The sequence below is a fragment of the Phalangium opilio genome, unplaced genomic scaffold, assembly GCF_054372755.1.
Source record: "Phalangium opilio isolate 3A_F unplaced genomic scaffold, DU_Popi_V2 ptg000003l_1, whole genome shotgun sequence".
In the NCBI taxonomy this organism is placed as follows: Eukaryota; Metazoa; Arthropoda; class Arachnida; order Opiliones; family Phalangiidae; genus Phalangium; species Phalangium opilio.
Genome location: NW_028324145.1, coordinates 5,849,868 through 5,874,678, shown reverse-complemented (window position 1 = coordinate 5,874,678; position 24,811 = coordinate 5,849,868). Strand labels below are relative to the sequence as shown.

Sequence of the window (24,811 nt, the reverse complement as noted above, 5' to 3'; positions counted from 1 at the left end):
ATGTTAAGTGCCATCCATCCTGGGTTTGTTTGTGTTTAAATGTTTTCTAAGTCGAATTTGAAAACAAAAACCATATTATGAAAATTTAAAATTGAAGATTTTATTTATTTTTTGTTTTAGACATATTAGGCCTTGGTTGATTTTTACTAGCCCTAATTGGAGTTGGTATTTTGTTTTGTTTTGCAGACATCCGTTGTTTCCCTTATTGGCTTTGATCTTCGAGAAATGTGAATTAGCAACGTGTACGCCAAGGGAGCCGGGTATCGCCGGTGGAGATGTCTGTTCCTCCGAGTCTTTCAACGAAGATATCGCTGTCTTCGCCAAACAGGTCTGTTACTTCTTTCTTCTTTTGTTAGATACTTATCCAATTAGCCACCAATACCAACCACAAAGTTCAATTACTTGGTATAAAACTGCAAAAGTTACCCAGGTAGAGTTGACTCTCAGTCGATAGTCGAGACACGCTCTAGATCTTCTACATTAATTTGGGTACAATGCAATGTGGTGTTTTAATTTTTTTGGGTTAAATGGAGTCGAGGACCAGATGCAGGTGGTACTTAGTGTAAGGGCAAAAACACACTGGTCAAGGTATAGAGTTGACCCATGGTTGTAATGATTCTTGAGACATCCTCTAGAGTCTTCTAGAGTCTAGAACATCTTTTGGTGGTTTTCGTTTTTGGTTAAGCATAATAGTAAAGAACTTTTAGTGGTTAATTAAAGTGTTAAGTACATAGACGTAACTGCCCATTGGTTAAAAGTCCTGGTAGATTTTTGACGCTAGAATATAACCATACTAATAATTTTAAAAATTATCAAGAACTTTCATTGGTAGCTTCATTTTAAAAACACAACTGTCCGTCTGTCCGAAAACCCAGGTTGAATCCTGTTAAGTAACGATTCTCAAGACACCCTCTCAAGGGCCTAGAATGATTTGTTTAGTGACCAGTACGTTTTGGTCCTATAATTATTCTGGTGAAAGAGACTTAGTTGAGACACAACCAACGAAAAAAAAATATGAATTTACAGTACTTGAGAGAATGTGGTAATACTGCAGTATGGCATAGATAGCGTCAGGGTCTCAGGGATAGATTACTTCTAAAATTAAATCTATTTGTGCAAATTTAACAGCAGTTGTCGCACGTAACCCAATGACACCTTTCCCCAAGAAGTACTTGGAAAAAAATCTGAGCCTGGGAAAATCAGAAAATTTTTAAACCACGTGTCTTTTGTCAGAAAAACTAACAAAGAAAAACAATTAGGGACTTAATAATATTTTCTATTGTAAAGATATTTATTTATTCCGTCTATTGCAAAAAAAAAAGGAGAGGAACCTAGATCAAAAAATATCTTTCAGGGTCCGCCATAATGAACTTAATCGGGGCAAGGGGAAGAGAGGAGAGAACTAGCTTCTTTTTCTTATTTCTTTTTAACTTTTTTAAAATGGATTCACTGAGGTGTAAAGTAGGGTTAAAGAGGAGATGAGGGGGAGAGACAGAGAAGAGAAAAATAATTCGCCTCAATCTCTTTTAATCTCGTTTCCCTCTTAAATAATAAAGAAAGAAAAAAAGATTGGCAACGCGAAAGTTAAAGGAGAATCATTTGTAACAATCATGATTGTGTATGGTATAGTTCTTATGATTATTTGCCATTAACTGTTGAAAATCTTGTCTTTCGCAACACCTGATGGCATGTTTATGTCCAATAACCCAAGAATAGACCATTTCGATGTAAGTAAGAGGGAAAGACACGGGTAGTGAAACTTTTGCCTTCATTAGCTTTTTGGCGTCTGCGCTGTAGTCTTTTTGTATCATGAGAGTGATCTGAGTTGGATGGCAATGTATCAATCCCCCTTGTATGTCCCCATACTGAGGGTTGCCAACCCCTTTTTTGGGTCGAAAAGGTCTATTCTTAGCTTGATCAGACAGTCCTTACGATTTCAGTGACATATCCCTTCTCTGGAATTGACTTATTTTTCTTCCACTATAAAATTTCTTGGCCTATGGACTATTTTCTATTTTTAATGGAGGTCAAGATTTAGTAGGGTTATAACGGAACAGGTGACTGGTATGGGATTCCAAAGACGTAAGATAGGGCCTTCAATATCCGTTTGTATGAAGCCAAATCTAACATCCTTGGATGATCCACGTATCAATCATTGAATGGTCAGTCTTAAGAAAAAGAGGTCTGGTGTTCGTTTTGAAAAGGGTCTTATTAATTTTTCGGACAACGCTTACTTACACCATTGCGACAAAGCCTCCTTTATCCGTGTTTAGTTGTAGTTAATACCTTTTAGCGACGTTGCAGTTTGAAATGGACCTTAGCTTATTTTAAACGGCCTCTCCCTGTCCGGGACGTCCAGGAGATAGTTTTTGCCCTAACTTGATCTCTCCACTCTCTACTTCTGAAAGAACGACGGAACTCCGGTTCTGAGCGTCTATTTTAGCGCTCCTACTCTCTCTGCTCACTGCCTGGAGTTGAGCTTTTTCTTTTTCTTTTTTTGGTTCCTCATCTTCTGGGCTTGCTTCGCCCCAACTTCTTCAGTCACGAAGAAATCTCTCCTCCGAAAACATTCTTCTTCCTGAAAAACCGAATATTTTTTTCTTTCTACTTTCGCTCTCTCACAGCTTGTAGCGTGAATTTACTCAATTTTTGCCCTAAATCTTGAATGAAACTTGCTTTCAATGGTCAAGAAATATTTTGCGAAAATGACGAAGGGGATATTTAAGAAGTCTTAGATTAATTTAATGATAATAATGATTTAAGATTTATTTAAGGGGCTAGAGAAATTTGTGCCCCCTTCTCAGCTTGATCTTCGGTTCAGTCAAGAAGTGATATCTAGTTTACTAGGGAGAAGGGTATAAATTCGCCACATTTCCAGCTTTATCTCCAGTCCTTACGTAGGTCCGGAGTTAATCCCCGCCTCTAAATTTCAACCAGCATCTCATTGGTTCTTGAAAAACACGTCATCGCGACGCGAATGACGAAAATTCCGTATTTTCCGACTGAGGAGAGGCGAAATAGCCCGGCCTCCTTTTACGTCCCCCCTTGTGTTTTGAAAGGGGGACTGCAGCACTATGGCGCGCGATACTTAGGCATCTTATACCTTCTCCCTAGTAAACTAGATATCGCTCCTTGGTACAATATAGGGCAATAGTACTTTAATCAGCATTAACAAACTTCCAAATATACCGTCCAGCAATATTCATGGGAATTATTTAGTAAATTCTTTGTCAAGGACTAAACCCCCCTGAATTATTTTCTTCTGCGCTATTCCCCCTTGATTTTTGTGCCTTCTTATTTGAAATGCGAAGCTTATAGCTTTCTTAGTTAAGGAATTTTGTTGTAGGGGTTTTAAAAACTGGCCAAGGAACGAACCGTGGTTCGCGCGGTAGGAGATGGTGGATTTTTTTTTCTTTTGGGTATGTGTTGTGTACGTGCAACCGTGGATGGAGAAAGGTATTTTATTTTTTGAACAAGCCCATGGGGGTGAGGCGGCTAAACGAACATTCAGAAAAGACGATCACTGGCGCGGACATAAACCCAATTTCCAATTTATATCAAAATATACGCCCAATTGTTGTTAGACTTGGGTTTTATATGCATTGGTAGTTAAGGTTTTAAGTCTTATACAGCAATGCAGGGTGTTTTTGATAATCCTGCCATAAATTAGAGATTTTGAGTCGAAAATGTAACTTGTGTCATATTTTGTCGTCCGGGTCACCGTTTTCAAGTTAAGATTGATTTCCAGAGTATTTTATAGATGACCCCTTAAATTTAATTAAGAAACTGATTTAGACGATTTCTAATTTAATTAAGGGGCCATCCCTTAAGCAATCAAATTATAACTCGCAAACAGTGGCTCCGACAGCAAAATGTAATAAAAGTTACATTTTCAACTCAATTTCACCCAAAGAACATCCCCCTTAATTTATGGCAGACTCATCAGAAACACCCTGTATATATTTGAGATTATGGTTTGTTTTTGTTCTTTTTGATGTATAAGTAACGTTAAGGGAAGTTCAAAGTTCATTAGAAGTGGTTTGTGGTTGAGTCATATTTTTCTATTTTAGAACAGTACCGTTTTAGCTTTTATAATTAACTCCCAATTAAGCTCTTTAGGTTCAAGATTCTAATATAAATTTGTAATAAATGCTACCAGACAAGGTTGTTATAATTTAAAAACGTCCACTCGTAATCGTGTAACAAACTTCGGTGGCTTTGAAAAGTCCCCGTTCCCTATTTACTAGCTATAGTACATAAGGCAATTGCTAACTATGAGGTAATCCAAACGTAAAAGTTGAATTTTCCTCTAGGTTACCCTAATCTATGTATTGTGGAGGTTTTTTCTTTTTATATTTTTCGCTTTTTGCTAAGCCTAACCTTGGGGAGGTTTTTAATAGTTCACAAGTTTTCCTTGATCTCGGATCGGATCCTATGAAAAAAGGTATTCATTCAGCCATCCAGAGAAACGTAACGTACAGCGTTTTACTTCGCGTCTCTCTCTCTCTCTTCTGGATTAATTCTCGCGGAATAATACCTTTCGTATAAATTTACAAACCTTGGAATAAAAAAAAATATATATAACTTTTTTTTTACAATCCGCATAGACACGTGAAATAAGAATAGTATGGTTACCATCTTAGAATTTAGGGAATGATTTTTGTTTGATGTTTTGGTCTTTTTAGATCTTTATGTTTTAGTCATCTTAGAATTAAGAAATTTATTTTTGTTTTTAATTTTTAGTCATCTTAGAATTTAGAAAAGTATTTTGGGTTTTATGTTTTAGTCAGCCTAAAATTTAGAAAGTTTTGTTGTTTTTATGATTTAGTCATCTTAGAATTTGGAAAATTACTTTTGTTTTTAATTTTTATTCATCTTAGAATTTAGAAAAGTATTTTGGGTTTTATGTTTTAGTCAGCCTAGAAAGTTTTGTTGTTTTTATGATTTAGTCATCTTAGAATTTATAAAAAGTATCGTTTTTATTTTTATGTTTTAGTCATCTTAGAATTTAGAAAATGTACCTTCGTTTTTATGATTTAGTCATCTTAGAATTTAGAAAATGTACCTTCGTTTTTATGATTTAGTCATCTTAGAATTTAGAAAATGTACCTTCGTTTTTATGATTTAGTCATTTTAGAATTTAGAAAAAGTATTCTTAATTTTTATGTTTTAGTCATCTTAGGGTTTAGAAAAAGTATTCTTGTGTTTTGATATCTATGGATTCTTTTTTACATGGTGAAGTTTCGCGCGTGCGTAAATCATAATCTCTTTTAGCGCGAGAGCTTTTTATTATTTTTTTTATGAAGGTATGGCATCTTATGTTAATTCTCCATAAAGCTTAATACCGTGAAAAAGGGAGAGCCTTCATTACTCAATAGGTAACACTAACACCGCGACCAATATGCAAAATAATTCGGTAGGGAAATACTTTTGGGAGTTCCCCTTCTCTCTCTCTTTCTCTCCGCTTCGTCTTTTTAAAAACTTTTCTCTCCTTTTCCACGCTTTGCTTAAGTTATAAGGTTTTGGTATGGTGGGTTAGGCCCGATTTAGGCTTAGGGGATTTTTGCCCTATGGAAATTTCCCGCCAAACTCCCGGTGCTCGCTTGTATCTATTCAATGAGGTTTTAATACGGGTAATGGACCTCGAAAACGGTACGTATTTGCATAAATATTAACAGAGAAGTTTTAGTTTTTTATTTTTGCTTTAAAAGAGGAGGGTCTATTATTAATTGGATTAGTAATATGTTGTAAAGTAGGTTTAAGTACGATATTTTGAAAGGGGTAAAGCTGAACACCGTAGAGAAACTATTATTGAAGGGGTAAAGCTGAACACCGTAGAGAAACTATTATTGAAAGGGTAAAGCTGAACACCGTAGAGAAACTATTATTGAAAGGGTAAAGCTGAACACCGTAGAGAAACTATTATTGAAAGGGTAAAGCTGAACACCGTAGAGAAACTGTTATTGAAAGGGTAAAGCTGAACACCGTAGAGAAACTATTATTGAAAGGGTAAAGCTGAACACCGTAGAGAAACTATTATTGAAAGGGTAAAGCTGAACACCGTAGAGAAACTATTATTGAAAGGGTAAAGCTGAACACCGTAGAGAAACTATTATTGAAAGGGTACAGCTGAACATCGTAGAGAAACTATTATTGAAAGGGTACAGCTGAACATCGTAGAGAAACTATTATTGAAGGGGTACAGCTGAACATCGTAGAGAAACTATTATTGAAGGGGTACAGCTGAACATCGTAGAGAAACTATTATTGAAGGGGTACAGCTGAACATCGTAGAGAAACTATTATTGAAGGGGTACAGCTGAACATCGTAGAGAAACTATTATTAGAAGGGTAAAGCTGAACACCGTAGGAAAACTATTATTGGAAGGGTAAAACTGAACACCGTAGGGAAACTATTATTGAAAGGGTACAGCTGAACACCGTAGAGAAACTATTATTGAAAGGTACAGCTGAACACCGTAGAGAAACTATTATTGAAAGGGTAAAGCTGAACACCGTAGGGAAACTATTATTATTAAGAGGGTAAAGCGAACACCCAAGGAAAACTATTATTATTAAGAGGGTAAAGCTGAACACCCTAGGACAACTGTTAGTAAAGGGTAAAGTTGAACATAACTCCTTGATTTTCATATGATTCGATAATATGGAGTTTAAGAAATTGAAATGAACATTTTCAAGTTTGGCACCAATAAAAAATGTTCACAGGTGATTTTGATTTTTTAATTAAACTTTCATTTAAACTGAAATGCTGTCTAGTAAAACGTTACCGATAAAACCCTTGGCGGTAAATTAAGGAGGGATTTTAAATTTATTCGTTAACAATAATACGCGTTTGTTTTATAAGCCGTCTAGACGATTTACCAGTGCATGATTATACCGTCACGTTGCTTCTACCGGTGCATTCCTCCCTCTCTTTCACTCGGTTTGACTTTTGTACGTGGTATAGATGTGTTGATTTAAATTTTAGGCGTATATTTTGCATAATTATAAATTCAAATGAAGAAAAGGTTAAGGTATTACTTACGAAATCAAATTGGAAATTGTTCGCCTTAAACATTAAATCTTTTTATTATTTCCGACATTTAAATTACGGGTTTCTTTAAGTTAAATACTAATATTATCAAATGTTTCGTAGCGTTCTTTACTATTTAATTTGCATAATCCAATCGTTTAATTAATTAATTAATTAATTAATTAATTAATTAATTGTGGGCTGGAATATTATTTAAATCGGTGAATTAAAACCGATTTTATATTTTCCATAATTTTATATCGAATTTTTAGGCTCTACGTTTTTTTTAATCATTCTCCATTTAATTCCGGATCTGGTCGGCTTTATTTTAATTTTAATGAGGAACAACTATGAGATATAAAAAACGAAAGCTACCCGTCGCTTCTGGAATAATAATGAAATAGCTTTGGGTCTCTAGGTAATAAAATAAGAGTAATAAAAAAAAGTTGATTTCATCCAGACTGTCTTGTCTTGGATGGAGCAAAAATTGATATTCCCGTTAAATACATCATTTAATTTAAAAACTGATTTTTCTTTCTTCTCTTTGATCTTTACTTCTTAAGAACGATAGGAGAAAAAAATATATCGAGGCTAACTTTTTAATATTTTATCCCCTCAGGGTTTTTTCCAATGAATTAAAGAAAATGTTCCATAGCCCTTATAAAGCCTCCCACCATAGAAATAAGAAATATTTCATAATGCTACATTTTTACCTTGTTGACTATGGTTGAACACAATCCTTCATTAAGCCTATTTTTCAACGTGCAACTGTGGGAACTCCGTAGCGCCTATCTTTACTTGGAGTGAAACTACCTTTGTGTCCACTCTTATAATTTTTTCTTAACCTTGTGCAAGTCGGATCTTCGAAGCGCCTGTCTTTACTTGTAGGGGTGAAAATGGACGCTTCGAGGACCTTCTTTTGTCCAATCTTAGCATCATTCTAAACCTTATTAAGCCTATTTCAACGTTCATCGTGCAACGGTCGGATCTTCGAAGCGCCTGTCTTTACTTGCAGGAGTGAAAATGGACGCTTCGTGGACCTACCTTTGTCCAATCTTATCATTTCTCGAAACCTTATTAAGCCTATTTCAACGTGCAACGGTCGGATCTTCGAAGCGCCTGTCTTTACTTGCAGGGGTGAAAATGGACGCTTCGAGGACCTGCCTTTGTCCAATCTTAGCATTATTCTAAACCTAATTAAGCCTATTTCAACGCGCAACGGCGGGAACTCCGTAGCGCCTGTCTTTACTTGTAGGGGTGAAAATGGACGCTTCGTGGACCTAACTTTGTCCAATCTTATCATTTCTCGAAGCCTTATTAAGCCTATTTCGATGTGCAACAGTCACGTTCGAACTCCGAAGCCCCTGTCTTTACTTTCAGAAGTGAAAATGGGCCCCTCGAGTACTTATAATCCTTTGTTAAGCTAATATGAAGTTCGAGGCAACTGTCTTTATACCCTAGCTCGTAAAGATTGGGGCCTCCAGTTAGTACCTACTCTCAACTTTTATTACGTTATTAGAAACTAAGCCTGTTTACCTAGGACCTTCACGTAATTACACTGAAATATTTCTTATATCTATGAACTTCTAAATCCGTGAGGCGCCACCCAATTTTTAATCTTTCTCGCTCCCCCCTCTTCCTTAGCTAAGATTTCGGATGGGGAGTGGATAAGCTAGTGATCTTCAGACATTTCTTTCAGTCCAAGCTTTTTGCGCTTAAAAGCCTTTGCAACGAGTTTGCCCGCATCTTCCTAACATGCACTACAATTCCGTTTTAAAGAGCAGCCCGCGTAATAGTGTTGTTTGTGCATGGTGCGTGTATCGCATGCCTTACGTATAAATGTGTATAGATTATTTTAAATGTGGGCCTAGAAATGATATCTTTCGGCGTAATGGGGCAGTGGGTCCCCAAGTACGGAATTAATTTTTGTCCTGCAGGGGGTATTCAATAAAGAACTGAACGGCAAAGGGTGAAATATCTATTCTCTATAATCCAACACTCCTTGACGTGTCCGTAGACTTTTTTGGCCTAAAGGGGCCCAAGAAATGTCCCCCCGGTCCGGTTTTCGTAAGTTAAACGCAAACAGCGCTTCATGGTTGCCAGTTATTTGTCAGAGCATCTCCTGCAGGTTAGGAACTGAATGGTAATTACTGCATCGAACAGAATTCTTACAAGATTTTGTAGAACTGCTGTACATATCGGTTGAAGTCCACTCGCAAAACTTATCCGTAAGGATGATGGAGGCTAGGATGCGAAATCTGAGAGAAATAGGCGCTAGAAATGGGGGAGGAATACTCGGAAAAATGGCGGGAGATCTCTTTGATTCGTCTGAAGTAAGCTGCCCGCCATTTTTCCGAGTATTCCTCCCCCAATTTCTAGCGTCCCACCGTACCTGAACTGTTCCATAGTTAGCGCGCCTATTTCTCTAACATTTCGCATCCTAGCCTCCATCATCCTTGCTATATGTATCTGAATTATTTTTATAGAAATTAATAAACCTCCATAACTTTAGTTCAACCTTAATGGGCACCAAGGAACGAAATTAATTTTGTTATACAGGGATATTCTATAAAGAACGAGAAATTAATTTGTAAAGTAAATATCTAGTCTCTGTAATTTATTTATTTATTTATTTATTGGAGGGATAGGGTTGCTAAGCCAAATTGACTTATGTGCAACCCCCCAAAAGCATTAAGGTACAACAAATGAACCGAAAAATATTAAATTATTAAAGTCAGGCGTTGTCCAAGATCCAAGCCGTTATACTGTGACGGAAAGTGGTAGAAGATTCCAATGATAACAACTCCTCAGGTAACGAGTTCCAATCATTGATGACCCTTGCGGTAAAGTGACTAGCTTTAGGAAAGGACTTCGCCACTGGTTTCGCCAGTTTAGCAGGATGTCCTCTGGTGCGTAGATTAGTTGACGGGAGAAATAGTGAAGACATGTCAGTGTGCACATTGCCTTTATAAATATCGAATACGTAGACCAAATCATTAACACGTTGTCTAAGAGACGGGGAAAGTAGGCGGAGTCGCTCATCACGCGTAGCAGGGGAGTGGTGGCTAAATCCCTTTGTGACCTTCGTGAATCTATTGTGGGCCTTTAAGAGTAGAGATTGCTGCGTAATTCGAGGAGGGCGCCAGATGACAGAAGCGTAGTCAATTAATGGTAAAACCAGGGAATTATAAATTGTACGCATGATAGTTGGCGAATGGTGGCAAAAATTCCGTCGCGTTAGCCCAGTAATGCTATTTATACGATTGGCGGTGCGTTGAGCATGGGTGCTAAAGGCAAATGTTTCATCCATAAAAACGCCTAGGTCCCGCACTGAAGCCACATTAGACAGAGAGATACCGTTGATATTGTAAGAAAACCTAGGGTTTTTTGTTCCTAAATGAAGCACCGCGCACTTTTCCACGTTGAATTGCATCCCGTAGGAGGACGCCCATGCGACGACGTTGTCCAAATCACGCTGCAATTGAAGGCATTCATCCTCGGTCTGTATGGCATTGTAGAGTTTCGCGTCATCCGCGAACAGAAGCATTTTAGAGTAGGCGACATTGTTAGGCAGCGAGTTTATAAATATGGAAAAGAGCAGTGGTCCAAGAACGGAGCCTTGAGGAACGCCACTTTGTAGTTCGCGATAGGAGGAAGCGAAACCCTTGTAGACCACACGCTGACGCCTGTTCGAGACAAAATCGATTAACCAGTCAAGGGCATTCCCGGTGATACCAGCACCCATCAAGGAGGAACGAATGGCGGAAATTGGAATGGTGTCAAACGCTTTAGTGAGATCAAGGTATATGATGTCAACTGAAGCTCCATTCCCAAGCCATTCCACCCAGTCGGTAGTGGCAGTCAGTAGATTAGTCACGCATGATTTTTTACGAAGAAAACCATGTTGGGAGGGATGAAAGAACTGAGTAGCTTCAAGATAGTTGTCAATTTGAATTTTCGCGATCCGTTCGCAAGTTTTGCCGACTTGACTTGTAAGGCTAATTGGTCGAAAGTTCTCCTTTGCAAGACGACTCCCTTTTTTATGAATCGGAGTGACATCCGCGGTTTTCCAGCCCATCGGAACAGTACCCGTAGAGAAAGAACGATTGAACAATATGGTTAATGGGCCGCAAAGGAGAGTAGCCGAATTTCTCAAAAGATTCGGATGTAAGTCATCGGCGCCGGGAGATTTCGAGACATCGAGTGAAGAAAGCTGAGAGAATACATCCTGTTCAGTACAGATGAAAGTGTCTAAGGCACAGCGATCGAGTGACTGTGCCCGTTTGGAGGTCACGGCGGATACTTCCACGACGTTAGACGAAACCCCCGCGAAGTAAGCGTTTAATAATTCCGTGATCTCCTCCTGGTTGGATGTCAATGAGCCATCAGGACGCCGTAATTGCGAGATGGAGAATTTGCACGAACGTTTAGTGTTAATATAACTGTAGAAAGCTTTAGGGTTGGATTGTATCATGGAGGTTAGCCGCATATCCTTTTTTCGCTGGGCTTTCCTGGCAGCATTTGTATAGCCATTACGAGCCTTCTTATAGCAGTTATACGCTTGGTCAACGAGAGTATTATTAGCTTTCCGCTTCTTTAGTCGTGAATAGCGTGCCCAAGTTTGTCTCTTATATTCATATGATTTCGTCGAACGAACAATAATAGGTGGCCTTGCCGACGATATTTTGCGGTAAGGAACGTAATACGAGATTCCACGCTGTAGAATTAAACAAAACTTCGACCAGCATTCATCGAGAGTGGGATTGTTGAAAATGGCTATCCAGTCTTGACTTGATAAATAAGCGTAGAAGTTTACATAGTCGCCTTTGAAATAGTCTCGTGTGAGTCGAGGAGTGGGACTGGACGAAAACACCGGAAACGCGCAATTAAATGTTAAAACATCATGGTCGCTGGACGCGATGGGCGACTGGTGAGAAAGATTGTAAACAAGCAAACAATCAGACACCAGTAAGAGATCCAAGATGCTTGGCGTGGTACTGGTGGTTCCCGCGCGGGTGGGTTCAATGACTATTTGATAGAGATTTAAATCCTGAACCCGTTCTAAAAACGCTTTCGTTGCCAATGTTGCTCCGCTGAGTGAAGTAAAGTTTGACCACTCAATTTTCGGATAATTGAAATCGCCCAAAATCAAAAGTTTACATTTCTTCATCAAACTGTAGTCGTTGGCAATGGTTAGGACAAGGCGGACTTGCTCGTGGTTATCAAAGGAAGGAGAGCGATATAAAACCAATAATAATAGACTGTCCTTGTCATTACTGCAAAGCACCGTTAAAAAATCAAGACCAATAGTTGAAGACCATAAATCATCTTGATCCGATGGAACAATAGAAATTGATTCGGCAAGATAGTCGTGGTGTACATAAAGAGCTACACCGCCACCATTGGACGCGGCAACACGATCCCTTCGAAACAAGTGAAATTTGGGAATTGATCTTTCACTATCCAAAATGTCCGGCTTCAACCAAGTTTCAGTTATAGCTACTATTTTCGCGTTGTGCAAGCAAATCAGAGAGGACAATTCAGCGAACGCATATTGCCCACGTACACTTCTTATATTTGTATAAAGGACGATAGAAGATGCCCGGAGAGTGTTTGTGGTATTGATTGAGTTAATGTTATTCGGAAGCAAGGCAGTAGAGTGGTTGACAGGTGGAGAAGAGACTGACTTAGAAAACTCAGTTGACTGTGTAGAAACAGGTATTGGAGCCTCAAGAACGGCTAGTTTTTTTGTTGAAAATGTGATACGTGGCCGAAGGGAGCAAGGAACGGACGGATTGGATGAACTAGCGGCGGAACGTAGAGCGGTGTAGGCATGCTTGCTGGTAAAGCGCAATCCTGAGGAGTAACGCGTTGAGAAGATTGTATTGGCAGAACAGGTATTAAAGTAGGTGATTTCGATACATCACACGCTGGATGACTCGAGTCAGGAACAAGTCCGGTACGGCGTTGAGTAGATGGCGGCAACTGAACAATTTGGCCTTTCCGAATGCCAATATTAGACTCTCCTTGGTCTCTTCGACGACGAAGTTCAGAAACCAGGTCCCTATTACGTTGGCGCTGGGCTTCTGTCCGATCGGGGATTGCAATGAAGTCTGTTTGGGCTCGAATACGCATTTCAGCGACTCCACTACAAAAATATTGACGATCCGTAACTGTGCTGAAGCGAAAGAGTATCGGACGTGGTTTCGTAACCGAAGGGTCAAAACGACCGAGGCGCCGGTATTCGATCAAACTTATTTCGCGCCTGGAGAATCCTAGATCATGCAGAAGACCACGACAGAAACCACCGAGATGGACATCAGACGAGTCCGGTATATTAAAAATTAGGGCATTCTTCTTCCTGTATGAAATTTCATCTGTTCTGCGAGAATGATCGTGCTCTGGGCGGTCACGAGACACTGAGGAAAATATCCGATCCTTGTGCCTGGGAGTCGTACGCTTAGGGCTTTGAAAAGCAGCTTCGTGGCGAGGTTCAGGGTTTGCGCGCACATCGGAGGAAGAACGCGAATTTTCAGATTTCCCACGAACATCAAAAGTGTGCTGCTCAGAAAATGACTTAGAAGTCGCGACATCAGCTGGCAGGTGGGAGACATTGTTCATTAACTTTTCCATCTTCTCTTGATTTGTCAAAAGTTCGCGGATGGCGTTGGAGTTGGACTCGCATTTTGATCCGACCGAATGGAGTTCGTGTTTGAGGGAAACAGCCAGGGAACGAAACTCGGAAACCTTAGTGGTGGTGGCGATGGTTCGGTCGTGATGGGCGTGGTCCTCCACAAAGCGAGTGTTGGAATTACATTGATTTTTTAGCGCAGAGAAATCGTTCTGGAGAGAGTGAATGTCAGATGAGATTGTCCGTAGGCGCTCCAAGAAATCAGATTGAAACGTGTCCAGGGTCTGTCGTAGATCTTGAAAATGAGTATTAGACTTGTCTTGTGAAGGTGGGGCAACTGTTGAGAGAAGTGCATCAATACGCATAATTTCCTCTGAATTCCGGGTGATTAAACGTCGAAGGTTGGGTGCTATTGTCAAGCACGTAGGGCACATGAACTTGAAATGCTTAGCTTGAGATTCGTCTAGATGTATCAGTGCTAGCGACAGTGAATCAGGTAGGTTCACGCAATTGCTGTGACATAGGTTTTCGCATAGGCCACAGGAGAAATTAGGTTGATCAGTTGACACTACATCGTTACAAACGCAGCATAGGGAGTTCAAGGTACTAGACTCGCTGACCGTCGAGTTGAGAACATCGCTGCAAAAGTCGTCTGTTTTTGGTGCATCAAATACTTTCGAGGAATCGTCATCCACAGTCGTAGTAAGGGTAGCTTGAGGGAGACAGGAATCGGCACAAGATGAAGCGGATGTTCCAAATGGCACAGAGGTCTTAAGAGGGAGTAGTAGTAGTGCAGACTGACTAGTATCACCAGAACAAACGCCAGGATTGTTTAGGATTCGAGAACGACTTCTTGTCAATATGTCAAACTCCGGGCGAGAACAAACCGTATCATCAAGGGAGGACGTATCCGGGAGGGATAGGGAGCGTCGTGCCCGAGGCATTGAAAATGAGTAAATTACGGATTTACTAAAAAATAGCTAAGCCTTGGACTTCAAAAAGTCGTAGTTTGAAAATTGCATTAAAATTTAAATAGAGCACGAGGTTAAAAAAACGCGACCGCTTCACGTGACATGGAGCTATTGCACACGCCTTAGCCTGGAATTTTCATTGTAAATTACTAGGCCTATTTACAGTTTCGTAATGTTTTTCGTTCCACGTGCAGGAACACTTTTAACACGTATTACGTCGGACACGCTGTAATTAAGTTAAGGAAGGGTTTTCTACTCGCGCTTGCAAAAACCTAACCAACAATACCGAATGTAATTTAGGTGAATTGATGGGTAAAATATTGTAATGAAGCTTTCTTCCGTCCCCTTTACTTAAATTGCAAAGAGAGGACGAAGAAAAAAAACCTTGTTTTTTTTTTCTCGGGTGTTGCCTCGGTTTTTACGCCAAGTCTTTTGACGAGGTGTATGTATGTATGTGCTATCCGTATCGTATCGCCTCGTTTCTTTTTGCCTTCATAGGCGGTCCCCCGATCCTCCTTATATACCTCTTATTCCCTCTTTCTCTCTCTTATTACCTCATATATACTTGAAAATTACCTCTTCGCGCTTTTGCATATAATTAACTAACTGCGAGAATGAGTGTGTGTGTGTGAGAGAGAGAGAGATAGAAAAAATAGTATTTCTTAAACCGTGCCTAATTCCAGCCCGTTTATTGTTTCTTTTTTTAAAGAGGGATATTTTAAGAAACTTAACATGTCTACATCTACGTCAACGTGTAGTTTTTTAGCATTTAAACGTCGTCATGTTTAAATTTCGCAAGAATATTTTAGAACGTCTTGAGCGTATAGATTGAATATGAAAAATTTGAACAACTGTGATTTTTTTTTGCACAAAATTGTGAGGTTTTTACCTCCATTTTCGTACTTAATTTAGCTTAGAAATCTCCATACATATAACCAAGAAGTGATAACTAGTTATAAATTCGCCACATTTCCAGCTTCATCTCCAGTCCGAAGTTAATCCCCGCCTCTAAATTACAACCAGCATCTCATTGGTTCTTGAAAACTCACGTCAGCGCGACGCCAATGACGAAGATTGCGTATTTTCCGACTGAGAAGAGACGAAATAGCCCGGACTCCTTTTACGTCCCCCCTTGTATTTTGAAAGGGGGACTGGGACTATGGCGCTCGAATACTTAGGCATCTTATACCTTCTCCCTAATAAACTAGATATCACTTCTTGATATAACATAGCCTATGTACTCCCATCTACGGCAACAAAGTCCTCCCAGCATCCTCAGCGTTTCGGTAGGGTCGTGTCAGCAGCCACGACCGTACCTAACCGCAAGGTACTATGGGAGACTTTCATTGCCGCATTACCACTCCATCTCACCTTTTTCCTCCAAGAGATTAAAAATGTCGTCTGTTAGGGAAGTTTATAACCATGGAATATCTCTTTTTTTGGTAGGTAACTAGCGCCAGTAAAGCTTTGGCACAGGGTATCATGGTGGCAGCTAGGGTAATTAGATATGATCCTCCCTAAATTTGCTTTTTAATCTGCTAAAAATCTTGTAACGCGAACGTCTAACGGCAAGTACGGTAGAGTCGTGACAATAAGTCCCAAAGGACTATGTTTTTTCGCAATATGAATCCTAATTTTACTTAATGTCAGAATCTCGTGAACAATTCTTATTTACACAAATGCAAATCATCTTCAAACCCCCTAAAACGCGCTGTTTTTACCAGACACGCATTGCGAATGTGTGATAGATGTATTTATTATTTATTCTTCACGCGAAAAGAGAAGCGTTCGTAAGTTCGTTCTATCAAAGAGAATTATAACAAGGGGAGCAGAAACTTTGTAAATAGGCACCTGCTCTGAATTTGGAGAAACTAGTTCCGGTTGTTCACGTGACCATGTCGTCTACTTTAAAATTACCTTTTGTTCGTCAACGGTCATCATAGAGATCAACCCTTTGCTACCACCAATAATAAGCAGCCGACAAAATTTAACCAATAAAAGGCGTCGCTGCTTAGCCAATCTACAAAAACCGGATCTAGTTACTCCAAAACAGTGGCCGGGCTTTTCAAAAGCCTTGTGAAAGGCTAAACTTTCTGCTCCTCTTGGTATATTCTCTTTGGTTCTATCATGGTTAGGCGAGTCGAACCCGGACACGACACGAAGTTTGTGTATGAGGCGATTGACTATCATTTAAGCATTTTTTTTGCCTTAAATTCATTATATTATAACATTCATGGGTCATTGTAGAATGAAGGTATCTACCATAACCAAAAAGGACATAGCGTTAGGAGGAGGGAGGTGATCCAAGAAACGAACGATAAATCTTCACTTGTCCCGCGCCATAACCATAATGGAAATGGTTTATTTTAATGTATGGCGTGCGTTTTGCTATGATATTCTTTTAATGGGGTACCATAGTCGAAAAAGGTGTTTACCATTACTGTCTTGTCTCTCTCTGAGAAAATCTTTTCTATCTTTAAAATAAAATGGAAAGGCCACCACCACCACCACCAACCACTATCTTTTACCAATCAGGATGCCCACGCGAAAAGCTGCAAACCAGTATAATCATTTCTCTTTTTACCTCCTTATTTTTCGAGGTTATCTCATAGATGTATTCTTTTCTTTTTCTGCTTTCTAATTTTGTTAAGCTACTTAAGTTAGGGGCGTTATTTCGCTACAAGGTCTCGTCTCCCGTCTCTCGCTCTCTTTTGGTAACAGTTGTTAACCGAAAATTATAACTTTTCTCTAATTTTTTTCTTAAGTTTCTTTCGTCTCTGACGTGGTGGGAAAAGGGTTGCATTTTTTATTATTATTTATTATTAAGTTAAAGGGATAGAATCGGCTTTATCTGAGTTGGTCACACTAACATTGGTTTTCGATAAATTAACCACCCCTAAAAACATGGGGGTCAGTAGAAATCGCGAGAAAAATTTATTAATTAAAATAAACGTGAATAAAAATTGAAATTTTGAACGCCAGATTTAAAATCGGCCACCATTTTCAACCCATTACCTACGTAGGTAAAGTTCGGCCTCTGATTGGTTGGTAGTAGTTGGAATAAAAACTGTCGTTTAAGGAGTAAAAAGTAGTAGGAACGAGAATCTAGGTCAGCTTGCCTGGTGAATCGTCGTCTGCTTATATGCTTAAGAATGTCAGACGAGAAAGTATTTCTGATCATTCCGGTCCTGAATCTGAGGATGAAAGTTCGAACTCTGATTCTTTGGATTCAGAAAATTCGGAACAATTTATAATAAACGAATCTGAGGGTAGTTCTTCTGAAGTAGAAGAATTTGGTGTGCAGCCATACCAATTCCCGTCAATTTGTATCATACTGCGCTCACAGAATGAATCCCCCTACCAGTAGGAAAAACACTACGGAGAAATTGGTAGAGACGAACTAGTAACGTTTTTCGGTGGTTCGGCTCTGTGTCACCAGGTGCCCTCATGATCGCAAAACAAGAGCATTTTGGATCTTTTAATCGTAATTTAAAAATCATTAATTAAACTAAAATATAAAAACATATATATTTTCAGAATCCTTATTTGTCTATCTATCGAAATAAATTAACCTTATAGGGATTTATTGCAATGAAATTAAAAGAAAGTATCCCTTTAAGTTTTGGAACGTACGTGATGCATCTTGGGTGAAAGTTTTAGTTTTTAAGGGTATTTTTATGTATAGTTAAGTGTCATCAGAAGTGAGATGAGACCAGAAGTACTGAGCTAACCAAATTCTTCACTCGGCGAAAGTGAATATTCTTGATAACACAAGAACGGTTGGCCCTCTAGTAGCGGTTTCTGAAATTTTCCCTCCAAAACGTGAGACGCTCAAGGCGGTAGACGGCCGAACTAGATTCAAGGAGCCGCGTCCGTATTCGGCCGCTTTAGGTTGAGGGGAAGGGGGTAGGAAATGTCTTTGGAACTCGACCAATTTTTTTCTAGGCGCGATGGAAGCGGCATAAAATCCTCAAATTTGTTCACTAGTGCCAGGATCTACTATCAATGCTAGAGCCCTTCACTTCTAGTCTCATCTCACTTCTGGTGTCATCCACTTGAATTAATACTTTTTTTGTTAAGGACCGATTATGATTATTATTGCTCAGGAAACGGATGTAACGTAACTGTTGAGGGCCGGTTTAAAAGGGGTGTGATTCTAATATGAAGTTTTTTTAAATGGCTTTGTACTTGGCGTTATTTTCTCCTGAGTTTACAAGTATTTTGATTATACAAGAACTTGGGGTATTTTTTATTGAAATTTACAAGTACAAGCACTCGGGTTTTTTTTTTGAGATTTAAAAGTACAAGCACAAGCACTCGGGGATATATTCCTTTTAGATTTACAAGCACTTTTTTAGATTTACAAGCACTTTTTTTTTAGATTTACAAGCACTTTTTTTTAGATTTACAAGCACTTTTTTCTAGATTTACAAGCACTTTTTTTAGATTTACAAGCACTTTTTTTTAGATTTACAAGCACTTTTTTTTAGATTTACAAGCACTTTTTTTTAGATTTACAAGCACTTTTTTTTAGATTTACAAGCACTTTTTTTTAGATTTACAAGCACTTTTTTTTTTTTAGATTTACAAGCACTTTTTTTTTTTTAGATTTACAAGCACTTTTTTTTAGATTTACAAGCACTTTTTTTTTAGATTTACAAGCACTTTTTTTTAGATTTACAAGCACTTTTTTTTTTAGATTTACAAGCACTTTTTTTTTAGATTTACAAGCACTTTTTTTTTAGATTTACAAGCACTTTTTTTTAGATTTACAAGCACTTTTTTTTTAGATTTACAAGCACTTTTTTTTTAGATTTACAAGCACTTTTTTTTAGATTTACAAGCACTTTTTTTTTAGATTTACAAGCACTTTTTTTTTAGATTTACAAGCACTTTTTTTTTAGATTTACAAGCACTTTTTTTTAGATTTACAAGCACTTTTTTTTAGATTTACAAGCACTTTTTTTTTAGATTTACAAGCACTTTTTTTTAGATTTACAAGCACAAGAACTCGGGGTTATGTTTTTTTATTGAGATTTACGAGTACCGAAGAAATATTTCTATCCAGTACTGAACTGCCATGGAAACTTTTGAGTATAAAGATTGATAGAGGGTTCTGTAATTATATGGAAAAGATAAATGTTAATGAGACTATAGTATAACATTTAAAAATAAAATACACATTTCCTTCTTTTTATATATATACAGTTTTTATAATCCGTTTGTGAATATTTTATAGAGGATAAAAATTAGGATGATATTTTTGGGAGTGGTTCCTTCGGTATACTAAATCATGATTATAATAATAATATGGTTCTTGGATCATATTTTCGTCTACACTCCCTTCCCCTTTGGGCTGCCATCAGTGTATTTTTTTCTTCCATTCTTTATTGGGGTGAGTGCAGAATTAGAGGACCCTGGGATGACTTAAGCCTTGGTAGATTTTGGTTGGTTGCATCACAGGATTCGTGCCTTCGCAAACTCTGTTAAATGGCGTGACGCCAAGGGAAAAATTATCCCGCCTCGTATATACTTTCCATACCTTAAGGATAAAGAAAAAAAGTTTAGCTGTCAATCAAAACTTTCCCGTTAATTGCAACCGGCGAAACGTATAATCAAGCAAGTCGTAATTAGTGACTCGCTGCGAGAGAGCCCGTTCAAAAAAAAGGAAAAAGCCTAGGCCAACAAGAATTCCACGTTGAATTTACATCAGGACTAAGGCTAAGCCTTGGTATTTGAAATATGGAAGTTATAACTGGACTCTTATTGAATATTATGGGTGAAATGAACCTCTTGGATAGGCGAAGTTTTTTTCTACTCGACCATATTAATTCTTGGCGTCTAATTTGATAGGCCTTTTTTCCTTTTTTTGGAATCGGCTCTCTTGTGCAGGTTTTAGAACCACGTCATTATAGTTTTTCAGTACACAGCGTGCAAAGGCCGAATTCTCAGTGCACATATTTTAAATTGGGATACTCTATCACTAACCTTTTAGTTTTGCGTACAAATTATTATAATCCTCCAAATCTTTTTGTTCCCTTCGTGAAAATGAGTTTATTTAAATTACCACATGAATATTCAATATTGTCTTGAAGAATAAGTAAGGCCATTTTGAAAAGGCTTGGGAGGGGACGCAGTGTCGTCTGCTTCATATATAGGTGTAGGATGGATTCAAAGACGACAGTGAGAGGGATTCAACTTTTTACCAGTCCATTAAAGTCCTCATTGTTTGAAGCCATATTTATAGTCTTTGTTGTCCATACCGTCTTAAGAACATTAAGGTGGTCAAACACCAGACTCTATTGAGCTATAGCTTATTCGTATAGATGGTGTTCAGACAAGTGTTGCCAGTCTTTTGCGAGTGCTATTCAACCGCTATCTACCTACAACAGAGCGAAAAACTTTTAGTATACTTTTAAATTCAGTGATAATTCGGTTCCAAACCTGCAGACAAATAAATGATAACCCTGAAGCACTGTCAAAGTTAAGAAACGGAGGTGTGAAATTTTCACTAGCCCCTTTAAATGCACGCTATCCATATTCTTTGGAGAAATTGTGTAAATTCCTAATGCTGGTATATCAACGTGGAGTATTGTTAGATATAATTTCAAGCCGTAAGTCGAGCGCCTTTTAAATGCATAATTCGTTCTTGTAACTCGCCTAACTGTCTCGCGTTAGGAATGTTTAAGAATTATTTATCTCTCTCTTTCCCCCCTCTCTCCGTCGCGTAGATTCATCTTTATCTGTTTCTATAAACCATATAATTATATTTAACAGGACATTCGTAATTTCATATAATATCGTACGTCTGTTTTTCCCTAAATTTATAGTCTACGAAACGGCGCAATAATACTAGCGACCGTTCCCAATGGGTTTAACAATTAAGCGTGTTGGTTAATTTTTGTAATCTGTTACTTTGATTGTGACAGTAATTCGAGGGTGTCTTGACAATTATCGTTACTCATTTGTGATGGGGGTTTTTTTTCTCTCTCGTTTCGTTGGGGGTTTTTAATTGCGGCGAAACGTATTTACGTGCCGGAATTATTAAAATGGTGTTACTATGATTGTAATAATCGCCTATAAACCGTTGCCTACAGATATATTTAGAGTTTTAAATGATTATGAATCTTCTTCGCGGTCAGCTGGTCACCTTAATTTGGGAAACGCGTGTGTGTGCGGGCCGGGCGGTCTTTTTTTTTTATTGCGGCTGGGTTTCTCTGTGGTAACAATTATGGAATAGTTTAATTTGTTTTTCTTTCTTAGTGGCAATTTTATTTTGAGGGGTTTACAGATGGACATAAGGTTCTTTGGTATATCAATGTGTAATTAAGGTTAGAAATGTGTTTCCTCAGGCATTTGTGGATGCCTGGTTGGCTAGAAGACGGTAACCTAACCTTACCAAACCTGCTTTAAACCCTAATGGTAACAAATCCTAACCCAAGGTAAATCTTAACTTAACCTTACTTAACGTTCAAACGCTGTCCTAATCTAACCTAACGTCCTAAGCCTGGATAAATCCAAACCTAACTTAAACCAACCTCAGGTCCTCGCCCTATCCAAACCTAACTTAATCCTAAATAACGTCCTCAGTCCTCGCCCTATCCAAACCTAACTTAATCCTAAATAACGTCCTCAGTCCTCACCCTATCCAAACCTAACTTAACCCTGCCTAACGTCCTCGCCCTATCCAAACCTAACTTAACCCTGCCTAACGTCCTCGCCATATCCAAACCTTACTTAACCCTGCCTAACGTCCTCGCCCTATCCAAACCTAACTTAACAATACCTTACGTCCCCACCCTATTCAAATCCAAACCTAACTTAACCCTACCCAACATCCTCGCCCTAGGTAATTCTAAACCCGTCTTGGTCACTTTAAAGCATAGGTTCTTCCCATTTTCAACGTAACTGTTAGGCTTATCTCTAGGACTATGGATCATAGAACCCCGTTTTTCAATGCCAGGACATTTTACCCGTCCGCATATGCGTATCTGCGCTGTATTAAAATGGGTTTCAAATTTCAGATAATGACTGAAAACCCACGGTACAATTCAGACGAAGAGCTAGACTCTCTCGTAAGTGATACGTTTATTAAGATTTTTCTAATTGGTTTTTTCTTTCTTTTTGTTTTGGTTTGATTTTACAGATTAGGCAGGAAAAACAGTATTACACCCAAAACCCTGAATTAGACAGTCTCGTAAGTATTTGCCCATAAAAGCGCGCCAAGCTTTTAACACGTTGGGCTAGTTTAGAGGAGCTAGGGCTTCGAAAACACCATCACAGGCCTTGGTGTTAAGCGTTACCCTAGCTATTCTAAAATAGCTCTGTAACATTTTCGAATAGGGTTTTCCTCTCTTAGCTAGGCCTACATCGCCTGCCCCCAATATTTTTAGTGAGTGTCTAGACTTGTGTGTAAATTAAATCTATGTTATATACGCAAGAAGCGATATCTAGTTTACTAGGAAGTAGGTATAATTTCGCCACATTTCTATCTTTATCTCCAGTCCAAACGTAGGTCCGGAGTTAATTCCCCCTCTAAATTACAACCAGCATCTCATTGGTTCTTTAAAACTTACGTCAGCGCGACGCGAATGACGAAAATTACAGTCATATTTTCCGACTGAGGAGAGGCGAAATAGCCCGGCCTCCTTTTACGTCCCCCCTTGTATTTTGAAAGGGGGACTGCAGCACTATGGCGCGCGAATGCTTTAGCATCTTGTACCTTCTCTCTAGTAAACTAGATATCGCTTCTTGATATATATATATATATATATATATTTTAGGTAAATATTTTTAAAATTCGCTTCTATAGACTTACATTTTCTGTTTTCGCTTTTAGTTCTCTGCGATATTTGCTTTCATATTGTTGTATTTTTCCGTTTAATATTTTTAAATTGGCATGGTTGGATGATTCTGTTTTGGTTTAAAACTAATTAAGTTTTGTTTTTCTTTCTTTTTCCCCCTGTTTCTAGATGGTACAAGCCATACAAGTTTTGCGTTTCCACCTTTTGGAATTGGAAAAGGTAAGCCTATCCTAGATTTTTATATTTTGCCTTAGGCGTAAATTTGACTTTCTAAAATTTGAAATGAGTAGTAAAAAAAGCTTCGTCCGGTTCAGTGGGAACGAAACCACTCGCACGATTTCTATCGGTTGCCGCGCTGTCAAATCGTAATCATAGGCTGTCAAAAAATGCCCGGGTCTATGCCGCGCTTTCTATAATACGAACACGTCGTGTTACTTTTTGTGGGCCCTCTTAATGTAAAGTACTTGTTAGCTTTCAACCTCTAGACGCCTTGGCCCTCAAGGCTATCCTTTGGTCAGGACACTAGTCCTAAAAGCTTTTTAACTTACTTGCCTAAAAGGGTCTGAAACCTTTCGGAGGTTATAGGTTGTAACCTTTATCATGGTTCCAGGGGTCGTAGGTTATTCTAAAATGTCAGTAGTGTGGAATATGTCGGATCAATACTAGAAATCGCGGTACTGCCGCCGGGAGAAATTGGTATACTAAATTGCAGATCTATGGAATTGGGAGCAGTGTCTGCAATAGATAGTTTGCGGATTAGTAAAGTGTTGCCAGTCATTTGTGACGTGTGCAATTCAGCCGCTATCTACAACAGATTAAATAGTTTGTTCGGTTCGATATTCAGATGTCATTCAGTTTTCAAACCTAACATGCTCTAATGACAAATTAATGGCAACCCTTGAAAGTTAAGAAACGTGGAAATGAAATTTATCAAGCCCCTTTAGTTCACAACTGTCTATAGAGTAATGGCAGCATTCTACCTTTGACTGTATTAAACTCAATACAGAAGTAACATGGGCTGCCACTAGTCTATTAGAAATTTTAGTCTAACCTTCGATTTCACCAGTTGTAGGTATCCCATCTATTTAGCATTTAACTAGTAGTTAATGGTAATACAAAATTAACGGTAACAGGGAACGAGGCTTTGCGTCATATAATTATGCCCATGTTTCTCATTAAGGGAATATTTACGAATTAGTCTATTAGTAATTAAATGGTAGGTGAGCAATTGTATAAACAGAATGCAGTGTTACGATTTTCAGGCAAAAATAAGCATTGGCCCGATAGAGTAATGGCAGTAGTACGTATGCAAACGTCATACCCTTCTATCTCGTAGCTCAGTGTCATCCCCCTACTGGGCGCGTATAGTATC

At 38.6% G+C, this 24,811-nt stretch overlaps 1 protein-coding gene and 1 long non-coding RNA gene across 7 annotated transcripts in view; both read left to right on the top strand.

The window, feature by feature from the left end:
• Positions 1–24,811, top strand: part of LOC149717300 (homeobox protein Meis1-like) — a 183,002-nt gene that overhangs the window by 10,468 nt on the left and 147,723 nt on the right. For 5 of the 6 annotated variants that reach the window (XM_089837494.1, XM_089837497.1, XM_089837495.1 and 2 more), the window contains exons 3-5: positions 187–328; positions 22,660–22,710; positions 23,608–23,658. In XM_089837494.1, coding sequence (XP_089693620.1) covers positions 187–328; positions 22,660–22,710; positions 23,608–23,658 — 244 coding nt within the window. Of the gene's footprint in view, positions 1–186; positions 329–22,659; positions 22,711–22,781; positions 22,833–23,607; positions 23,659–24,811 lie in introns of all 6 variants that reach the window. The other variant, XM_089837493.1, reaches the window with a different exon arrangement.
• Positions 15,614–18,170, top strand: LOC149717303 (uncharacterized). Its single transcript, XR_016366454.1, has 2 exons — positions 15,614–17,931; positions 18,000–18,170. It is a non-coding gene; the product is annotated as an uncharacterized LOC149717303 (long non-coding RNA).